The 18,974-nt window shown below is 46.3% G+C and overlaps 1 protein-coding gene and 1 long non-coding RNA gene across 2 annotated transcripts in view; both read right to left on the bottom strand.

Annotated features, from left to right (window-relative positions):
- ANTXR2 (ANTXR cell adhesion molecule 2) overlaps nucleotides 1-18,974 on the bottom strand; it is a 193,047-nt gene that overhangs the window by 134,127 nt on the left and 39,946 nt on the right. The window contains exons 8-9 of the mRNA XM_075929467.1: nucleotides 7,253-7,313; nucleotides 824-919 (exon numbers count right to left, since the gene is read on the bottom strand). Of these exons, the coding sequence (XP_075785582.1) occupies nucleotides 824-919; nucleotides 7,253-7,313 (157 nt within the window). The remainder of the gene's footprint in view (nucleotides 1-823; nucleotides 920-7,252; nucleotides 7,314-18,974) is intronic.
- Nucleotides 4,598-7,246, bottom strand: LOC142829527 (uncharacterized). Its single transcript, XR_012903982.1, has 2 exons — nucleotides 5,678-7,246; nucleotides 4,598-5,175 (listed from the first exon to the last, which is right to left on the bottom strand). It is a non-coding gene; the product is annotated as an uncharacterized LOC142829527 (long non-coding RNA).

The raw sequence follows: 18,974 nt of genomic DNA on the forward strand, positions 1-18,974 counted from the left end.
ATTATTCCAGTTAGGAGTGTGATTTTTTTTCTTGCTTTAATCAAAATAAGTTAACTAGCAGTAGTGTGAACACTGTTACATCATCGTAAAGGTGCCTTACTCTTTATAGCTTAGTCTGCTTCCTGAACTGGAATAAGCACTTTTCTACTGGTGCTTACACTAATAAAGTGAATACTTTTATGCTGGACCTTGTGCCACAAGGGGCATGCATTTCCTGCATGATCCGTGTAGTTTAGCCACCTCCCTGAGGAAAGCCACAGCGGTTGCCAGACTAGGATATCCAGTGTTTTTATAGGAAACTGAATTTGTTTATGTGGACCTCAAACAGGCGGCATTTTGACAGTGATGCTACAAGCCACCAATGTAACTCAAGTGTGACCTGGAACACTTCCTCTTCGGTTGAGAACGTGGGCCCAGCCCTCTGCCGGGAGAGCCAACAAAGGATTGGCAATTAGTGCAAGTTGTGGTGATATTTTTCCGATGTGGACACCTGGCCATTAGGAGCTAGACTGACACCACAACTTATTTCCCACAGACTGCTGGACAGCCAGACATTAAACAACCGTCTGCAGTTCATACCAGCCTGGACTGGATTCAAATCACTGACCTAGAGACCAAAGCACTTATAGCTCATTACCAGTCCTCTAAGCCATCCCAGTTCCCCCCTTTATTATTTCCTTACATCCCCCCCCCCCTTTTTGATTTGCATAAAATAGAGAAGTGACAAAGAAAATTCACAACAGTAAAAATAAAGTTGTAGGACAGATGCTGATGGTGATTTATCCTGGAGTCACTGAGGTTTACCTTAGACTTTGATACTTACTAAGGGTGGTGCCATTTATGTGGTAGGTGCAAGTAACACTGTCCTGCTTTCTGCCCAACGTGAAGCCACTTCCCCTGAGGACAACATGAAACTCCTCTGAAAACACAAAGTTATCAGCCGTTAGTAGGTGTGTCGGGAGCCAGCTTTATATCAATCAGGTCTCACACTGCAAACCTACTCATCTCTCCTTGCTACAGCACCCCAACTTCACCTCGAAAGAGTCAGTTGGCAGAAGGGGTGTAAAATCCCGGTTAACTGACTAAAAGCGCCATCTGGGCTGGGGAGTGCTCCAACTCGGTTGCAACAGCCTTCAGCCCATGGGGCGCCATGGCCCCCAACCCCATGCTGAGCCTGGCTGCCAGCTCCCAGCCCTGAACTAGGGCTAGGGCTACTACCAGTTCCCAATCTCCGCAGGCTCCCCTGTCCGCGGCAAAACACAGATGTAGGAGCAGCCCCTGCTTGCAGGCACCTGGCCCATGGCTGGAACAGCCCTTTGCCCCACAAATCTACTATATATTTGAAGGAGTTTGTCTGTCTCTCCATCTGTTTGGATGTCTGTTTGTTTGTTCAAGAACTCCTCCTAAACCAGTGGTTCTCAAACTTTTTGGTATCATGCCCCCTTTTTGATTTTTGAGAAACCTTCATGCCCCCCCTAAAAAAATAGGAGCAAAACTTGGGGTGGGATTGACCGGGGGTGTGTGGCTGGGTTGCCTCGCCCACCCCCCCAGAATTTCTTCACACACCCCCAGTTTGGGAACCCATGTCCTAAACGGTAAGAACTCAGACTGCCAAATTTGGCATGCAGCTTCCTCTTACCCTAACTTAAAGCCCTACCCCAGAACAACAATTTAAATGAAGAAAAACAAAAATTAATTGAGTTAGGGACCAAGCAACACCAAGTAAATCTCCCAGTGAGATGTAAAGCACAGTAAGCCTATAAGTTCTCATTGAGTGCTACTATATAAGATACTGGATGATTTACCCGGTGCTGCTCGGGTCCTTAACTCAATTAATTTTTGTTTTTCAAAAAATAAAATGAAAATGTCCATGCTTCATTTAAAACATTGCTCTGGGGTGGGGCTGGGCAGGAAGGGCTCAGGCTGCAGGCTGCCCTGGGGAGAGAGGACAACCCCAGCTCTCTCTCTCTCTCTGCAGCAGCTTGGGGCCAGGTGAGAAGCACCTCTTCATGGCTGCAGCAGCTCCAGCGGGCACAGCTGGGGGAGGGTGCATGTCCCCCATCTGGGGCAGATCCAGGTTCATCTGCCCCCAGCGCTCCTCAGCCAGAGTGAGGAGTGCAGCAAACGGTGCACTTTCCCTTTGCTCCCTGAGGAAGGGAAACAGCCAGCAATACTCCCATACAAATCCAGGCCGGGGGGCTTCAGCAAAAGGGAGGTTGGGGATGGGAGGCTCAGGGCTGGGGCAGTCCTGGATGGGGGGGTAGCCAGCCCTTTTCACCTGCTCTGTCTCTTTTCTGTATGGTTTTATGCATCCCTGTACAAACTGGGGGCTGGACTCAATGACCTACTGAGGTCTCTTCCAGCCCTAGGGTTCTATGATTCTATGAAACTGGGGTGGGGAGTTTCAGACCCACACCACCCTGCCTAAAGGGTGCCTGCTTGGGGGGGGGGGGAGGGAGGGCTTGGGAAATCCCCTTTCACCTGCCTGGTCATTCTGTCACTTTTCTGTATGGTTTTATTAGAAGCAATCCCGTTCCAGGAACATCCCATTTTCCTGGCACAACCAAAGCCTGATCTTGCTTTAAGTTATGATAAGAGGAAGCCATATGCTGAATTTGGTGGTCCTAGCTCTTATCATTTAGGAGGAGTTCTTGAACAGAGAGAGAAACCCATGGATGAATGGACAGTACAGTTACCAGATGGCTTAAAAAATACCACTTGATCTCAGATGGGCGGTGGGGGAAGGGGAGTGGGGCTGGCCGGGGAAGATGGGGAGGAGAACCGACCGGCAGGAAGCGGGGCTGTCCGGGAGGGAGTCTAGGGGAACGGGGCTGGCCAGGGGAGATCGGTGGGGGCAGGGGAGAACCAGCCAGCAGGAAGCAGGGCTGGCTGGGAGGGGGAAGGAGGGAGTGGGGCTGACTTGAGGAGGGAAGTGGGGAGAGAAAATGGGCCGGTGGGGAGCAGGGCTGGCTCGGACACACACAGATCCTGGGGTGCTGCCCAATCCGCGCACAGTCTCGGCGAAGCACAAGCGAGTCTGGCCCAGGGAACCCATCCCGCCATAGCCCCACCCCTGCCCTCACCTCAGCTCCAGCCCCACCCCCCTCCTCTCTACTGCATACTTGCATACTGCCTGGCTGGTAGACACGCTCACGCAGTGTGAGCGTGTCTACCAGCCAGGCAATACGCAACTACGTACTGATACTCATGATAATAAAACAATTAGAAAATACTGGACATTTATATGTCCGGTATTTTCTCAATTTGTTTCCCGGACAGAAACCTCAAATACCAGACTGTCCAGTTCAAAACCGGACACCTGACAACACTAATGGACAGACTTTCTCAAACAGATAGCTTTTATTTATACAAAATTCCTTTTTTAGGATCAGTGGAAAGATTCCTATTGATTTCAATGCACTTTGGATTAGGTCTTTTGAGAGCATCACTATTGGCTGACTTGAATTTATTCTGAAAATTGGATGGTAATCATGAAGTTCTCTTTGAGTGAATAGTCTTTAATTATTTAAACCCGTGCTCTGATTCAAATAGACCACTAACTGTTACCATTTTTTAACAAAACAGAATAAAAAGTTTTTGCAATACCCTTATTTTGCATTAATTCTAAGTATGGGTGGATTGTGAAATTATAAAGAGGCTAGCAGAATAATTTAGGAATAGGTCAAACTTAGGGAAAATTAACACTTGCACTGCCTTTCAAGTCTGGTCTGCAATTTTACACGATTCTCTAGCATTTTAACATAAGATACTGTGTCTTCTAGGAATACAACTTGTTTTCAAATCACATGGAAAAAAGTTGAAAGTCCATATGTTCATGGCATGGTAAAAATTATGAATTTATGTGATTACACTCACTGGGACTTTTAAAAATCAAAATAATCATACCAGCTATATATAGAGTTACATGTTAAGATGTAATTACCCTTAATGCAAAAGTAACTGTATAGTTTCTATAACCGATTCTGTTAGTCCCTTAGGATACATTTACGGTTTACCGCAACTCCTCTGTGTACCAGATGCTGTACGCCAGGACTTTCTTCCCCGACCACCACATCAGGGTCGGGGACATGGACATGCCTGTGTGCCTGGTGGGGAATGCAGCCTATCCCCTACAAGCCTGACTCATGAAGCCCTAAACGGGACAGCTCAACCCCTCCTGACAGGCCTTTAATGTCAAGCTCGGCAGGGCCCGCATTGTAGTGAAGGATGTCTTCGGCTGGCTGAAGGCCTGTTTTAGATGCCTCCTCACCCATCTGGACCTCTCCAAGCGGAATATTCCATACCTGGTGGCAGCGTGCTGCACAATCTGTGCGAGAGGAAGGGGGAGGCTTTCCTACCAGGCTGGATGGCAGAGGCCGAGCACTTGGCTGGCCTGTACATGCACCCCTGCACAGCTGCCAGCCGGGAGGTCCATCGGGGGGCTGTCCATATCCGGGAGGCCTTGAAGGAAAGCTTCCACCCGGAGGAGGACTAACAGTCTCCCTGGTGTGCCCCACTGGGGGCTTGTGCCTCATTCCTCCCTCAACATCCTTCCACTTACCCTTCCCCGTTCCTGATGTACAATAAAGGACACGTGTTATCATGAAAACAAACTCTTTTTATTGAACAAAACTGAGGTGTGGGGGAGAATGAAACTCAGGTGAGACTAGGGAAAGAAGGCTAGAGAGGCGAGGTGAGAGAGTGGGAGAGGGGAGGGGGAAACCTGGGAGGAGGGAGCTGGAAGGGGGAGGAGAAGCTCAGGGCTCAGGGTTGGGCATCTCGCCGGGCCAACTGTCTCCCAGCACCGTGGGTGCAGGGGCCTAGGCGTCTCCGGGATGGTGGGAAGGGGGTGGAGGAAGAGGTGGGAGGGGGAGAAGGAGTGCGGGGGAGGAGAGGTAGCTGGGGAGGCAGCAGTGGGGGCTGGAGTGGCAGAAGGCAGCAATCTCTGCTCCAGGGTCTGCAGGTGGTCACAGATGGCACGGCTCTGGGTAAGCAGCTCCCACCTGCTCTCCCGCCAGAGCTGCAGGTCTTCATGCACCCAGTAGTCCAGGGTGCGGTTCAGAGCTCACAGTGCCACCAGGAGCACCCGCTGGAATTCCTCCTGGTTACGGCTCAGCCGGGTGCGGAAGGATGTCTCAGGAGGGGTGGTGTGCCCTGCACTCACAGCTGGTGTGGCTGTGGAGAAAAAAAAAGAGAAGTGGTGAGTTAACCCTAGGGACACAACGGGTGAAGCCCAGCCCCCCTCTGCAAGGCGAGGATGACAGGTCGCCGCACCATCAGAGCCGATGTGCTTGCACACAGGCCATGTTCGGGATGTGCTGCTATCCCCGGGAGTGGGAGATGGCCCAGGACTGCACCCATGCTTCTGTGCTGTATATAGTGTGGGTGTGGGGAGATGTGCCCTGCCTCTGTGTAGAAGGGGCTTGTGGAGGGAGGGTGTCCTGCTGTGTCTCACTACAGGGTCAGGAGCATGTCATGTGTCTTCACACACACGTGTGGCTAACAGGGTAAGGCCCCTGCGTGGCAGCCAGCTGGGGCCAAGTGCCATGGGGTGGCATGGCACATGCCCACACATGCACAGGTTGCTGCCCGATCCGTGGTCAGTCCCTCGTCTCCCTCCCCGCTCCCCCAGCCACGCCCCCCCTCCCCCGCATAAGGGGACAGTGATGGCACTCACATGTTGTTGCCTCCCTGGCCTCGGATGACACTGGCGACAGGCCTGCTGGGACGGCTCGGGGGTCCTGGGTGCGTGGCACGGTGCGTAGCACGCTCCCTCCGGGCTTCTGCGGCTCCTGGCCCGCCCTCCCCCCCCCTTCATGCCCTGATCAGAGACCTCTGCGCCAGGATCGATGACCACCTTGGGGGTACAGACCGCCCCGCCCCCTGGCATGCAGTCCAGGCATCAAAATAGAGGCAGGTGTCTGGGTCTGCCCCTGGTTGGGAGCTGCCCCCAGTGGCCCTCGCATATGCCTGCCACAGCTCCTTGATTTTCATCCAAACCTGCTCCTGGGTTCGGATGTGGCTTTTGGTGGCCAGGCTGGCAGCCATCCGCCTGTAGACGGACACGTTCCTCCATCGAGTGTGGCAATCATGGACATTGGAGGATTCCCCCCAAACCTTAACGAGGTCCATGATCTCCGCACTGGACCAGGAAGGCACCGGTCTTTTCTGGCCCCTTGAAAGCTCCTGGGAGCTGGGGGACTGGGCCTGGAGCTGGCACAGAGACTGTGGACAGAGTCTACCCCTTTAAGGGCTCCAGTGAGTGAGAGAGGAGTTTTCCTGGTTGGTGCCAGAGTGGCCAGCAGGGCACCCTGGGAAGGGCTGGAGGCCCCCTATTTCGAAATAAGCATCTACACAGCTCTTATTTCAAAAAAGCAATTTCTAAATTGGCGCTATTCCTCGTGGAATGAGGTTTACCAATTTCAAAATAAGCCCTCCGCTATTTCAAATTGATTTCAAAATAGCGGTTGGCTTGCGTAGATGCTAGTAAAGTTATTTCGAAATAACGGCTGTTATTTTGAAATAACTTTGCTGTGTAGACATTCCCTTAGTGAAGTGAAGGAAACTGATTTACCATCATTCTGATTTCATTTGACTAGCTGCCAGTTTTCAACAGAATTTATAAGTCCATCTCTAATTCAGTTTCATCCACCACACATAGAGAATATCAAATAAACAAATGGTTTTGTGACAAACCTCTGAAAAACTAACTCTTTCACTGGAAAGTTACAGTATTTGTTTACTGTGAAATATTTGACTTAAAATGTAACTTGATCCCTTTCATTTGATATGAAAAATGGAGTAAACCTTTATGGTGGAAAATTGGATAGTAAAGTGCTTGGCTTTAAGACCAGCATAGTGGTTTAGGCAGTGTGCAATATATTGCCACATGAGTTTCTGGACTACGTGTTCTCAGCCTATGACTGGACTCCTAGAAGCTACTATCTCAATACAAATAATTACTGGTAATTGTAACAACAACATTGCTCAGTTTGTTATTCACCAGACAATAGGGAGTTGCCAGACACAGGACTGATTGAGAATAGGAGCATGCCTCAAAATTCTCACACTGCAGTTAACCTAGGCTGCAAGAGGAAGAGTCAAAGAATAATCCTCCTAAGGGGAGGAAATAGGAAGAACCCAATCCTTCCATAATTCATTTTCTAGCTAGTGGAATTTTAGCTACACGTTTTACACACAAACAGCACTATCAGAATTCTTTGCACATTATTTTCCATTTCTACTAACTTACCTCCCACGCAGACACTTGATGGTTCCAAATATAAAAGCTCTGTACATGATTGCTTCAGTATCTGTGGGAGGGGAGGAGAGGGGAAGAAGTGGGGGGGGAGGGGGAAAGAGAGAATATCAAAATATAAATAAGATTTTGAAATACAACCTCAGCAACTGAGATCACACCTAAACAGTGAGTCGAGAATGAACCATGCACATTTCTCACAAATGCAAGGAGACAGAGTGCTGGGAATAAGCAATTGAACCAGCACCCTGGTCACTGTTTAAATGAATTAGACCACAGGGATGTCCTGATTAAGGAGAGAAGTTCCTATTACCATATCAGCTCACCACTGGCTAGCTAATTAGCCCTTTAACAAGGAGATTGGACCAAAGAGCACAGGAAGAAAATGCAGGGAGAGGGGAAGAAGCAGAAAAGAGAAAGTCTGGTAGGCCCAGATAAAATGGTATTTCCCTGGGAAAAGACACCTATTCTTCTCTCACCTTTGGCAAAGAGGTAGTAAAGTTGGAGGACATAAATACTGTGACTGTACTAGTATGTAGAAAGCAAAAGAGTGCAATACTGTAAGGCTGTCTACACTAAAAGTTTTTACACAAAACCAGCCATTTTTGTGCAAAAACTGGCAAAGTATCCATACCTCAAGCACATTTTTGTGCAAAAAAAAAAAAAAAAAAAAAAAAAACCACAGTAAATTGACAGGACAGAGGGCTTTTGCCAGTAGAATTATTCCTCTCTCCACAAGGAATAACTCCTTTTTGTGCTACAGTTCTTGCGCAAAAAGGCATGTGTGGATGCTCCGCAGGAATTTCTTGTGCAAAAAGAGCCTATCAGAAAAAACACAGGTACTCCGATGACCATTCTATTAATGGCACTCAGAGCTTTCTTGCGCAAGAGTGTCCATGCAGTATGGACGCTTTCTTGTGCAAAAGCACATCGCTTTTGCGATACGCTTTTAAGGTGTGGACGCACTTTTCCGCAAAAAGCTTCTTGCACAAAAACCCTGCAGTGTAGATGAAGCCTAAGTAAACTGCTTGGTGGGATCTATACAAGAGAAGGTCTGTGAGAATAAAATGGGAGCAGTGGGTCCCCGTCACATGCATTTTTAAAAATGTACGGATTTCACTTGTATGCATTCTGTGAGGACACAACGGATGTTTCTGCAACAAAAATAAGTAGAGCTCTGCATGGATATAAAATTGGTATCTGCCTCCACACCTGCAAAACTGATCCACAGATGTTGATATCCGCGGATATCAAGGGGATAGCCACACATTTATGGAGTTCTAGATACAAAATGCGTATCCACAAAGAAGAGCCGTGAATATCCACCTCCGTAGATGCAGATACCCATGGATGTCCGTGGATCTGCAGGGCTCTAAAAATAAGAGCCTGCTCTTGCAAATTCTTATACCGCTATTTATTCTGTACTATTTCCCTACGGGTTTTACAATAGGAACCAATGTTGACTTTGGACTTTATTCAGGAAAAATATTAATGTCCAGTTTTGTCCTTAGAATATCTGTGCAGCTTCCCAAATTAATTTCCCATGGAGCCTAATGTTGTACAATCCAAAAGTGACTTCCCTGGACTCTGGATCAGGCAAAGGGAGTCTTTCAATGGCTTTGGGTCATCGTCAAATCACATACTCCAAGTTTTGGCATTGCTTGCCATGTACAGTGGAGCAAGACTGCCCAGGTTTTGCACAACGTACTAGATTTTGTGGGACATTCTGCATTTCAGCTGAACCAGGCAGTCTGTTCTGCTACACCAACAAATCAACCAATGTTCTTCCAGGGATGAGGGAGAGAACGATTCACCTATAAAATGTTCTTAAAGCTAGGAGAAGTTGCACTCAGCTGAGAGCCAAAAGATCAACATTTCTGATCTTATGTATTCTGACTGATGTTTGCCTTTCTGTGCATCTCAGAGTCCTCTTTATTCACTAATGCTTCATACTCAACTAACTTCTCAGATAAAGGAGCCATTCTCCATTTTACAAATACATGGTTCAAGTCTTACCCCACACAACACCACTACCTCTCAACATGAATGTGTCAAAACTGGCTATCTTGTTGCAAGTTTGTTTGCAACCACCGTGTAACCATTAGACAATACTGCCCTCCCAGAACTAGGTACAGAACCCATTATTGCCAGTCTCAAGCATTCTATTCTATTTTATGTCTAGCAAATACTTGTGTAAGTTACTGTCAAAATTTTTGTGGCTGATCCACTCCCTGGTAACTGTTCTCCTATATCTCAAATGGTAGAGGATAGTGCTGGCAGGTTGAAACACTACCAATGACCACAAACAGAACCTCATTTACTCAAGTACCCTATTTCTTTTGTTGTCCCTATATATGCGCCTCTGTAAACCCCACTTCAATTCATCTGATGAAGTGGGTTTTACATGCAAAAGCTTATGCCCTAATTCTGTTAGTCTCTAAGGCTACGTCAACACTGTGGAGCTATTTCCTTAATAGCAAGCCTGTTATATCGAAATATAATGGGCTCACTATTCCTACATCCCTGTAAATCTCATTGCATGAGGGTTAAGTAATGTTTCGGAATAGCGCTTTATTTTGAAATTAATTTTGAAATAAGTTATTTCGAGGTAAAGGTGATGTATAGCCGCCCCCTAAGGTGCTACAGGACTCCTTGTTTTTGCAAATACATGGCTACCTCTCTGAGAGGTCCTTTTAGTTCTACATAATCGAATCTGATTTTCAAATGCTATTTTTTAAAAATGTTTGCTTTTTTTCATTGTATGAATTATATATTCTTAAAAAGAGGTATTATAGCTTAAAAAACAGGATTTTCTGGCAATTCCAGTGTGACATGCAAATAAAAACGCAAGTATTATGCACACTAGTCATTGTCACACATTTTAATTGCTTTTGTCACAGATAGGCATACTTGAAAGTTGAGAGGTATGGAAATGCAGGTTTTCCTACATGACCTGAAAAAATGTCAAAAATCACTCATGTGTTCAAAGAGAACACTCATCCATACAGGAAAAAAGTTCACAGTCAAGAACAGTCACAGTGAGACAAATTCAAAACATTTTTACTCCTTATATCTTCCTGAGCTCCAAGTATCTTCATTCAAAGGCTGTGGATCGTAAGAGAGCCACAAATTAATAGTCCTGCAACACCTTAGAGACAAACAAAAAATGTAGATGGTATCATGAGCTTTCATGGGCACAACCCACTTCTTCAGATGAAAGCTCATGATACCATCTACATTAGATAACATCAACCGAAATAGCCACCTCACATCTACACAAGCCATCCATTATTTCAAAATCCATAGCACAAATTGCATATCTTATTTCGAGTTTAGGGTGCTGTGTAGATGCACCCTTAGGCTAGGTCTACACTGTAAACCTCATTTTTTGAGGAATAAGGGATCTTGCACAAAAGGGTTTTTTTGATAAAAATGGCCCCATCCACACTGCATTTTTTTCCGCAAAAACTTCTTCCGCAAAAAGGATTGGAAGAGACTATGCAAATGAGAGCATGAGAAATGCTAAAGAGCGCTTCATTTGCATTTCCTCTTCTGCAAAAATGATGCAGTGTAGACATAGCCTTACAGACTAACACAGCTACCCTTCTGAAATGAGATTCACAGTTCACTTTGCCTGTTTGTGGAAAAGACACACGTAATTCATCTTCCTGGCTATTTGCCTCATACGCGATTTATCTTGTGAATGACACGCTATTTTCTTTCTTTCGACATACACAAAACAGCATCACAGCCACCCATACTTGACCACTCAGCCTGGCCTTGAAAAATCCAGTTCACTGTGCTCATGTGTCAAGGAGCATGAGACAATATTGTAGTAGCTATTGCTATCACACTTAAATTTCCTGCAAAAGAAATGCTCCTGGAAGTTCTTTACAGTCCAGACATATAAACCCACTATGGCCTACCATATAGCTACACTTCATACTACCAGCACAGCTGCCATAATGCAGAATAGACATGTACTCTAACAAAAGGAGGGGGCTCTCCATTTGTTGAAGATAATGCAGCTCCCTGAGAAGTGGTAGCTTAGTCAACGGAAGAGTTCTTCTATCAACCTAGTGTTGTCTTTACGGAGATGTAGCTAAGTCAATGTAACTTTTCAGTGTGGACCAGCCCCCCACCTAGATCTTACTCCATGAGACACCTCCCACCTGTCCAGAGCAGCCCCTGTCCACGGCGAGTCCCCCATGGGGCTGGAGCCATGGGCAGGGGGTTGCTCCAGCCCCCACTGGTTAACCGGAAGGGTGATACTAACTGGTTAACTGATCAACCTTTCGCATCCCTAATGACATCCTACAACAAGCCTGCAAAGTCACATGGATTTCATAATATTTTTTATTGGACCAACTACTGTTGCCGATGGAGACAGGATGTTCGGCCAATAGAAGATATTACCTCACCCACCTTGTCTCTCTAAAATCCCAGAACCAAAAACTACACTGAATATTATCAGGTGGACATCATCCAGCTACAGTCTTCTCAACACCCCATTTATTTTGACCACTTCATGGTAAATTAAGTGGAAACAGCAAGAGTAAGTCAGTTTGAAGTACAAGCTGGGTGTGCCAGGCCCTGCGGGATTACAGTCATGGAAAGGGAGCGACATATTGAGCCCCCAATACGTTCATATGTTGCAAGGGATAAAGCTAGCTACACATTTGGCCCTTACAAGATCTAAGCACCGCACAATCAATTAGGGATTTTACACATCTCTGAAGCAGGGAGGCATCCTCCCCACATACAGAGAAGCAACAGGGGATACAAGGTACAGTAAAACTTCCAATAGTCTGGCACCCAATTATCCGGCACTCCCGATAGCCCGGCATCAAAATGGCAAGCGCTCCTGACGGAACCAAGACGGAACTTGGAACCACTCAGGTCAGCCGCTCTCACGTGGGTTACAGCAGGGAGGGGATGTGTTTGGCTCCAGGGAAGGGGAAGGGGAAGAAGGGGATTGGGTTATGCACGGTGTCCCAGCCAGCTCATTGAAAAGCCAGCCGCTCAGCGCACGTGCCCCAGTGCCTGGAGAGAGATGTGTGGCTGTACCGGCTGCTCTGGGACCGGAGCACAAGATATGGGGGGAGTGGGATCGGGTTACAGCATGAAGGAGAGGTGTTTGGCTCCGGGGAAGGGAAAAGGAGAGGGGAGGGGGATTGGGTTACACACGGCATCCCAGTCAGCTCATTGAAAAGCCGGGCCGCTCAGCGCATGTGTCCCAGCGCCTGGAGAGAGATGCACGGCTGTACCTGTGGCTCCAGGACCCGAGCATAAAGTTGGGGGGGGGGGGGAAGAGTAGGGTTGGGAGTATGCAGTACCTCCTGGTACTCCGTCATATCCGATAATCCAGCACCACCTACGTCCCAAAGCTGCCGGATTATCGGAAGTCTACTGTAGATTAAATAACGTGCCCAAATTCAGCCCATCTAGGAATTGTACCCAGTCCTACTGAATACTATTTTGGTGCTCTGTTTGCTCAGCCATCCTATGTAGAAATTTTCTCAGCATGTAGCCAGGTTTGTAACCATACTTTTGTCAAAAAGACCTCCAGCTTTGTTCGGTGATTAATATTCCTTACAGCAGCCAAACAGCTGCTCTAGCTTATTCCAGCTGCCAGACGTCCCATTTTCCCCTTTTTCATTTAAAAAATGTGAGACCATTAAATAAAGCATGGCCTCCCTTTAGTTAAAAATTCATGGTAAACGCAGGTTTTTTTCAAATAAGGAAACTTCCTCACATGAGTAGGCCCATTTAAATTGACTGGACTATTCATCTGCTTTAAGTTAAGAACACGTTTAACATTTTGCAGGATCAGTGGCTTGGATACAAAAGGTGGGATCTTCCCAAGTGCTCAGTATTGGCCTTACTCCGCTCCCATTAGCGTCAATGGGATTGTTACTAGAAACTTCACAGGGAAAAGAATTTGACCAGGGCTGGGCAAGTTGAGCCTGGGGGGCCAGATCTGGCCTGCCGAACACTTGGATCCAGTGTGTAGACGGCATCTGGCCACTTCCTATTTATATCCTGCTGCCCATGCCACTGAATTTCCAGGCGAAGGCTCAGGCAGCAGGATCCTAATTAAATGGCTCATGACTCCCAGTTGTGGTGCTACCCCAGTAGGGCTGGAGCCACAAGGCTTTTAAATAGCTGCAGCAACCCCTCGTAGCAGCAGGGCCGGAACCACAAGCCCTTTGCTCTGTTTTTACTTCCAAGCCTCCAGCCCTGGACAACTCTGGAAGAAGGCTAATCCCCAGGCCCTGCCCTGCCCTAGGCCCCGCCCCTTCCGGGGGTGGGGCCGGCCCATGACTAGAACCAAAATTCATTAAGTGGCCCCTCCTGTGAAAATTACTGCCCACCCCTGAGTTAGACCGACACACCGCACTTCACGAAATCTGAGCCTACCTCAACTTGCCAAGATTCTGTCTCACCTCCTTTTCCTCCCTTTATATTTTGTTTTTATCATTCTGTTTGCTAGTGGGTTTTGTTGCTGCATCTCCAGATCCAGTACAAAGCAGGAACAATTACAACATACTTGCATGTGCTAATTTCCGTTTTGTTTTGTTTGTTTTTGTTTTTCTTAAAAACAAAAAAAGCACAAAAGCAGACATGGGTAAATTACAGCTTAGAGAGATTTATCAGATCTGAGGCACAAATAATGAATGTTAATAAAGAGTTCAGGCTAAATTAATCCCCTTGGCACCAGTTATTTCACAATTCCAACAGTAGATGTCCTGCTGGGACAATCTGACTCCAAGTGTGAAACGATTTTTTTTTTTAAATACTGTCATTAAATATAAATGGTCAAATTGTCACAAAAATTCCATATCTAAACTATTCGGTACTTTCATTTGGCTTAAGGAAGTCCAAAATCTTCTATGAGAGCATCAAAAGTTCCTGGCAAAAACAAGGATCTGAGTGTGCATGATTCCTCAACTGTATTTCTTTACTCTTTGATATGAAGGCCAAATAGTTTCCGAAGCGATAAAACCTGCATGGCTCACTTTGACTCGCAATGGAAAGGTACTTAATCTTGCTGTCTCTCTGATATTCAAACTAGACTGTTCCCAACCTTCAAAAATCTTCAGTCCCTAACGGTCTGTACTAAAAAAGCAACAGCATTACAGAAATCCACCTTATCATCCCTAAAATTCCTTCAATGGAGCAACAATACACACCCAAGAGGCAAATTTGTAGGAAAAACTGAAATCATTTGATATTAGAAACACATGGGACCTCACTGGGACAGATATATCAGCCTCAAGAAGTTTCCACTTCCTGCCTCAAATCTTCCATTTTACCAGAAAACAGAACTCGCACATAAGGCCAGATTCCCCATCTTTAGAGCCGTACATGGATCCAATACTTGTATCCGCTGCTCATTTTTGCAGCTATAGCTGAGGATATCCTCATCCCTATCCACAAGTGCAGATACCCACAAATATAAAGAGGATAGCAGTGGATCTGCAGGACTTTACTCATCTTCCACAGAGGGGAAGTCACAAGTATCATCCAGATAATGAGGCAAACCCTATTCATCACACACATTAACATGAACCATGCCACTGACTTCACTGGGCTGCCTATCTAAGAGCAAGGCAACTGGACCTAGCCACCATACTGGAGAAAAGAAAATGTCTTCAACTACAGGCAAGCAACACTAATCTATTAGGCTTGTGAGAAAGAGGGAGAGAGAGAGAGATTTGCACCTTCAAAGGACGTACGGGAATGTCTTATCCTTCTTTCCCCTTTCTCTTTCCAGACCCCACTCTTTTTTCTGGTTAACTCTCTTCTTCCCTTTGAAATGTTATTTCATCGATGCCCACAAAGTGCACCTACAATTCAATAAAATGCTCAGACTTTGCCTTTAAAAAAGAAATCTAAATACGGTCAAACTCTTTGAGCCAAACTGTGGTTTATAATTTGTGTCCTCGATGCCCATCCGTTGTTATGTTGCAACCTGAGCCAAATCCCAATGACTCCCATTGATTTAAATGGGCTTTCCACAGCCACTTAAGAAATAAATCCACCCCCCCCCCCCCCACACACACACACCAGCTCCCTGCAGAGCTGTCACTGAAGGCCAGACACTGTAATAGCCCCCCACCATATGGGACATCAATGGAGAAGCTGTAGCCCTACTGACGGCTCACACCTTTCCTGGTGCTCCCTTGTCCCACAACTAAGCGGTTCTCCACATCCCCACAGAGAGAATCTCGACACAGACCAGTTTGCCCAAATTCTCTTCCCACCTCACATAAGACAAGGTTTTCCAAAGCGCTCGCATTCAAGTCCACAGGAGTTTTATCGGTAACTCAAAAACGAGCAGAGTTTGACCAACACAAGGTGCTCTGTGAAAAATCCTCCCACAGCTAAATCGTGATAGTAGCAAAACTATTTTGCATTTTTGCCCACTGCTGCAATTTAGCAGAAAGCAGTATAACAAATAATCAAGCAAACAGTTTCTTTCCCCTTTTGAAAAAAATCTATTTTTAAAATACTTGTGGAAAACTCAGGCATAATACAAAGTGCAATAATACTTTCAAAAGACAATCTTTGACTCTGAATTCCATTTTTTCCTGGCTCAGAACAACGAAGTAGAATGAATTTGCACTGTAGGTTCACTATGTACAAACTGCACACAAGCAAAGCTGAAATAATTACTATATAAGGCCACCCTTGAATAGGATAGTTAAGTACTCTGCTGGCATTCAATACATTCAAACAACTGTAAACTTCCTTGATACTGTTGCAGGGGGAGAGATTCAAGGAGTTGATGTCATCCAGTTTATTTCCAGAGTTTCATGCCAAATAAAGAGCACTATTCTCCCCAGCATATAAAGGCCTTTCTTCCAGGGGCTATCCTGACTACCAGCTACCCTACAAACACATTTTCCCATAGATGTGAGTGTAGAATCACGGAGAGACTGACAGCCCCATTCCTTCCAGCTCTGCCCCATGGAAATGCAAAACTTCTAAGACCTGGAGGACACCTCAAGGGCAATGTTCCCTCTCATTTTATCCATCCACATGCAGAATACATTTTGTTATGTGTGGATGTGCACCAGTAGTAGAAGCACATGCTGGGCACTCTGCATCTCTCTTGGATGGCTCCCCAAGCACTCAGCTTACAGGGAACGCTGCCCCAGGGTGCTCCACAGAGGCACATGCAGCTCATATATTCCAGCACAGATTCCCATCAAACAGGAGGGACGGGAAGGGGCGATAAAGAGCATATGTCACAAACTTTACATGCATCCGAAATTTCAGTGAATTAGGGGCTTTCCATGCCTTTGCAAACTAAGTTCTAACTTCTCCATTTTTCTTGCATATAATGCAAAAATTTCTTCTCTTGCGTGCGACGGAAAAAGAAATGGAGTTTACAAAACCTGTGCCCATCACCATTCTGGTCAGTCTGGGCCCCACTGCTTTTTAAAACTTTAAGTTCTTGTGTGCAGGAGTCATGCTACTCCATATGAGTCCCTACAGACTGAAGCACTTGGAGGCCCTGGTACTGACTGGGTCGTTGGGTGCTGCTCATAATGAATAACCCCACTGACGGAGACATAACGTGCAGTCCCTGGACAAGAATAGGAAATACATCACCAGGTCTGATCAGGTGTCTGATTTGGCAGGGCAACAAGATAATGGTACCCACTTTTTAAGCAGCGTTGGGGGTTATCTACAAAGGGGCGTGATATGCTCTACAAGGATGTGATTTCTAAAGCCCACTAACACGTCGTACATTAACTGGTGTGCACGGACCCTGCTGGTGTGCTTTAAGAACATAACATAAGAACATAAGAACGGCCGTACTGGGTCAGACCAAAGGTCCATCTAGCCCAGTGTCCTGTCTACCGACAGTGGCCAGCACCAGGTGCCCCAGAGAGGGTGGACCGAAGACAATGATCAAGCGATTTGTCTCCTGCCATCCCTCTTCAGCCTCTGACAAACAGAGGCCAAGGACACCATTTATCCCCTGGCTAATAGCCTTTTATGGACCTAACCTCCATGAAATTATCTAGCTTCTCTTTAAACTCTAAGATAGCGTTGTTTGAAGCAGTACTATGTTAAAGTGCACTAGGGAAAACTTTTAATGTGCACCAGCAGAGTCAAACAGACAACCTCTTAGTGCACTTTGGAAGTCATTCCCTTGTACAGCACATTGTCACACCATGTAGACAAGCCCTTAGTTATCATGAGAGTAGGGGTCCTCTGAGAAAATTGTCAGCACTTTAAAATTCACCTGCCAGTTCGCCAGGAGTGAGTAATACATGTCCCGACAAGGGGCAGCCTAAGCTATCTACTTCTGTAGAACTAAGCCTTCATGACGGAAAACGACTACACTTCTCTCTGTCAGCACTGTAGGGAAGTCGTCTTGACTCTGCAAACTACATGACTGCATTTGCTGCTTTCTTGTCTACCTCACTCAAACAGAAGCAGTAACAGAGAGGTAGCTGTGTTAGTTTTTCCTTTTGTTTTAGCAAAATCAGACTATGTAGCATTTTAAAGAATAACAAGATGGTTTAATAGGTGATGAGCTTTCGTGGGCCAGACCCACTTCCTCAGATCATATTCTGGAAGAGAACTGGCATGGACCATATATACCACAGGAATACAATGAAAAAAAAAGTGAACACATTATTGAACAGAAGCAGTGTGAGATAAAAAAGGATGTGGTCAGTTTCACGCTGCTATTAAAAGTTCTGGATTAGACCCATGAATCACATCAATGTCAGTGTGGCTGCTGAGTGAGGAGTAACAGCACAACCAGCAACAGGAGCTATTCATGGGAGAAAAGGACCCAACACATGGAAGAGAGGTTGTGTATCAAAAAGCTCACCTACTCATCTGGCAGAAGCCATAAAGCTGGAGTAGTAAGAATACCCCTCTGCCCTTCTTCCAAACACACACTTAGGAGGTTCAGCAGGGGAAGAGAAAATTCCTTGTCCTTTCCAGCAGCCAGAGGGTGAATTTTATTATGACAGCTATCTTAAAAGCAAACAGCATTAATACATCACAGCTTCAGGGGCAACACAGATCTCAAGCCTCACTTCAAGGCATCAGAACTTCTGGAACTTTCAAGAAGTTACATAGGACATATGATCTACAAATAGTTTTCACAGTAGGAGTGTGCCTTAGCAATGAGGGGTTAAGCTCTTCTGCAGGCATACAGTTTACCAGACTAAAGACATGCAAGATAAGCCACGGGCACATGAACACAAATTCATCTCTGGTGTAACTCCACTGACTTGACGGCATTACATCAGGATTGGAATTACTCAATGCTGATGCCCACCAGAGTAATTTGTTAATCAGATGTTGAATCTATACTAAGAGTTTGTCTACACTTAAAATTCTGTTGCAGCAGGGCAGCTGTAGCACTTCAGTGCTGACACCCCCTACACCAGTGGTCTCCAACTCCTAGCCCGCAGGCCTTCCCCAGCTGGAGCAATTGCGCAATCCAGCCCAGGAGCCCCGGCAGGCTGGAGGGCAAGCAAGCCTGACTGTCCGTTACCATTCCTCAAGCCCCGCCCCTTCCTACCATCCCCCCCACACAGTCCCTGAGGACATGGCTTTGGGGATCACTGGGGGGAGGGATCTTGGCACCATGCAGCAGCAGTAGTTGGGCTCCCCTGTGTTCCCCATGGGGAAGCAAAGTGAGGGCACCCACTGAATCACAGGGAGTGCAGGAGAGAGG

The sequence above is a fragment of the Pelodiscus sinensis genome, chromosome 5 (genome assembly GCF_049634645.1).
Source record: "Pelodiscus sinensis isolate JC-2024 chromosome 5, ASM4963464v1, whole genome shotgun sequence".
Taxonomy (NCBI): domain Eukaryota; kingdom Metazoa; phylum Chordata; order Testudines; family Trionychidae; genus Pelodiscus; species Pelodiscus sinensis.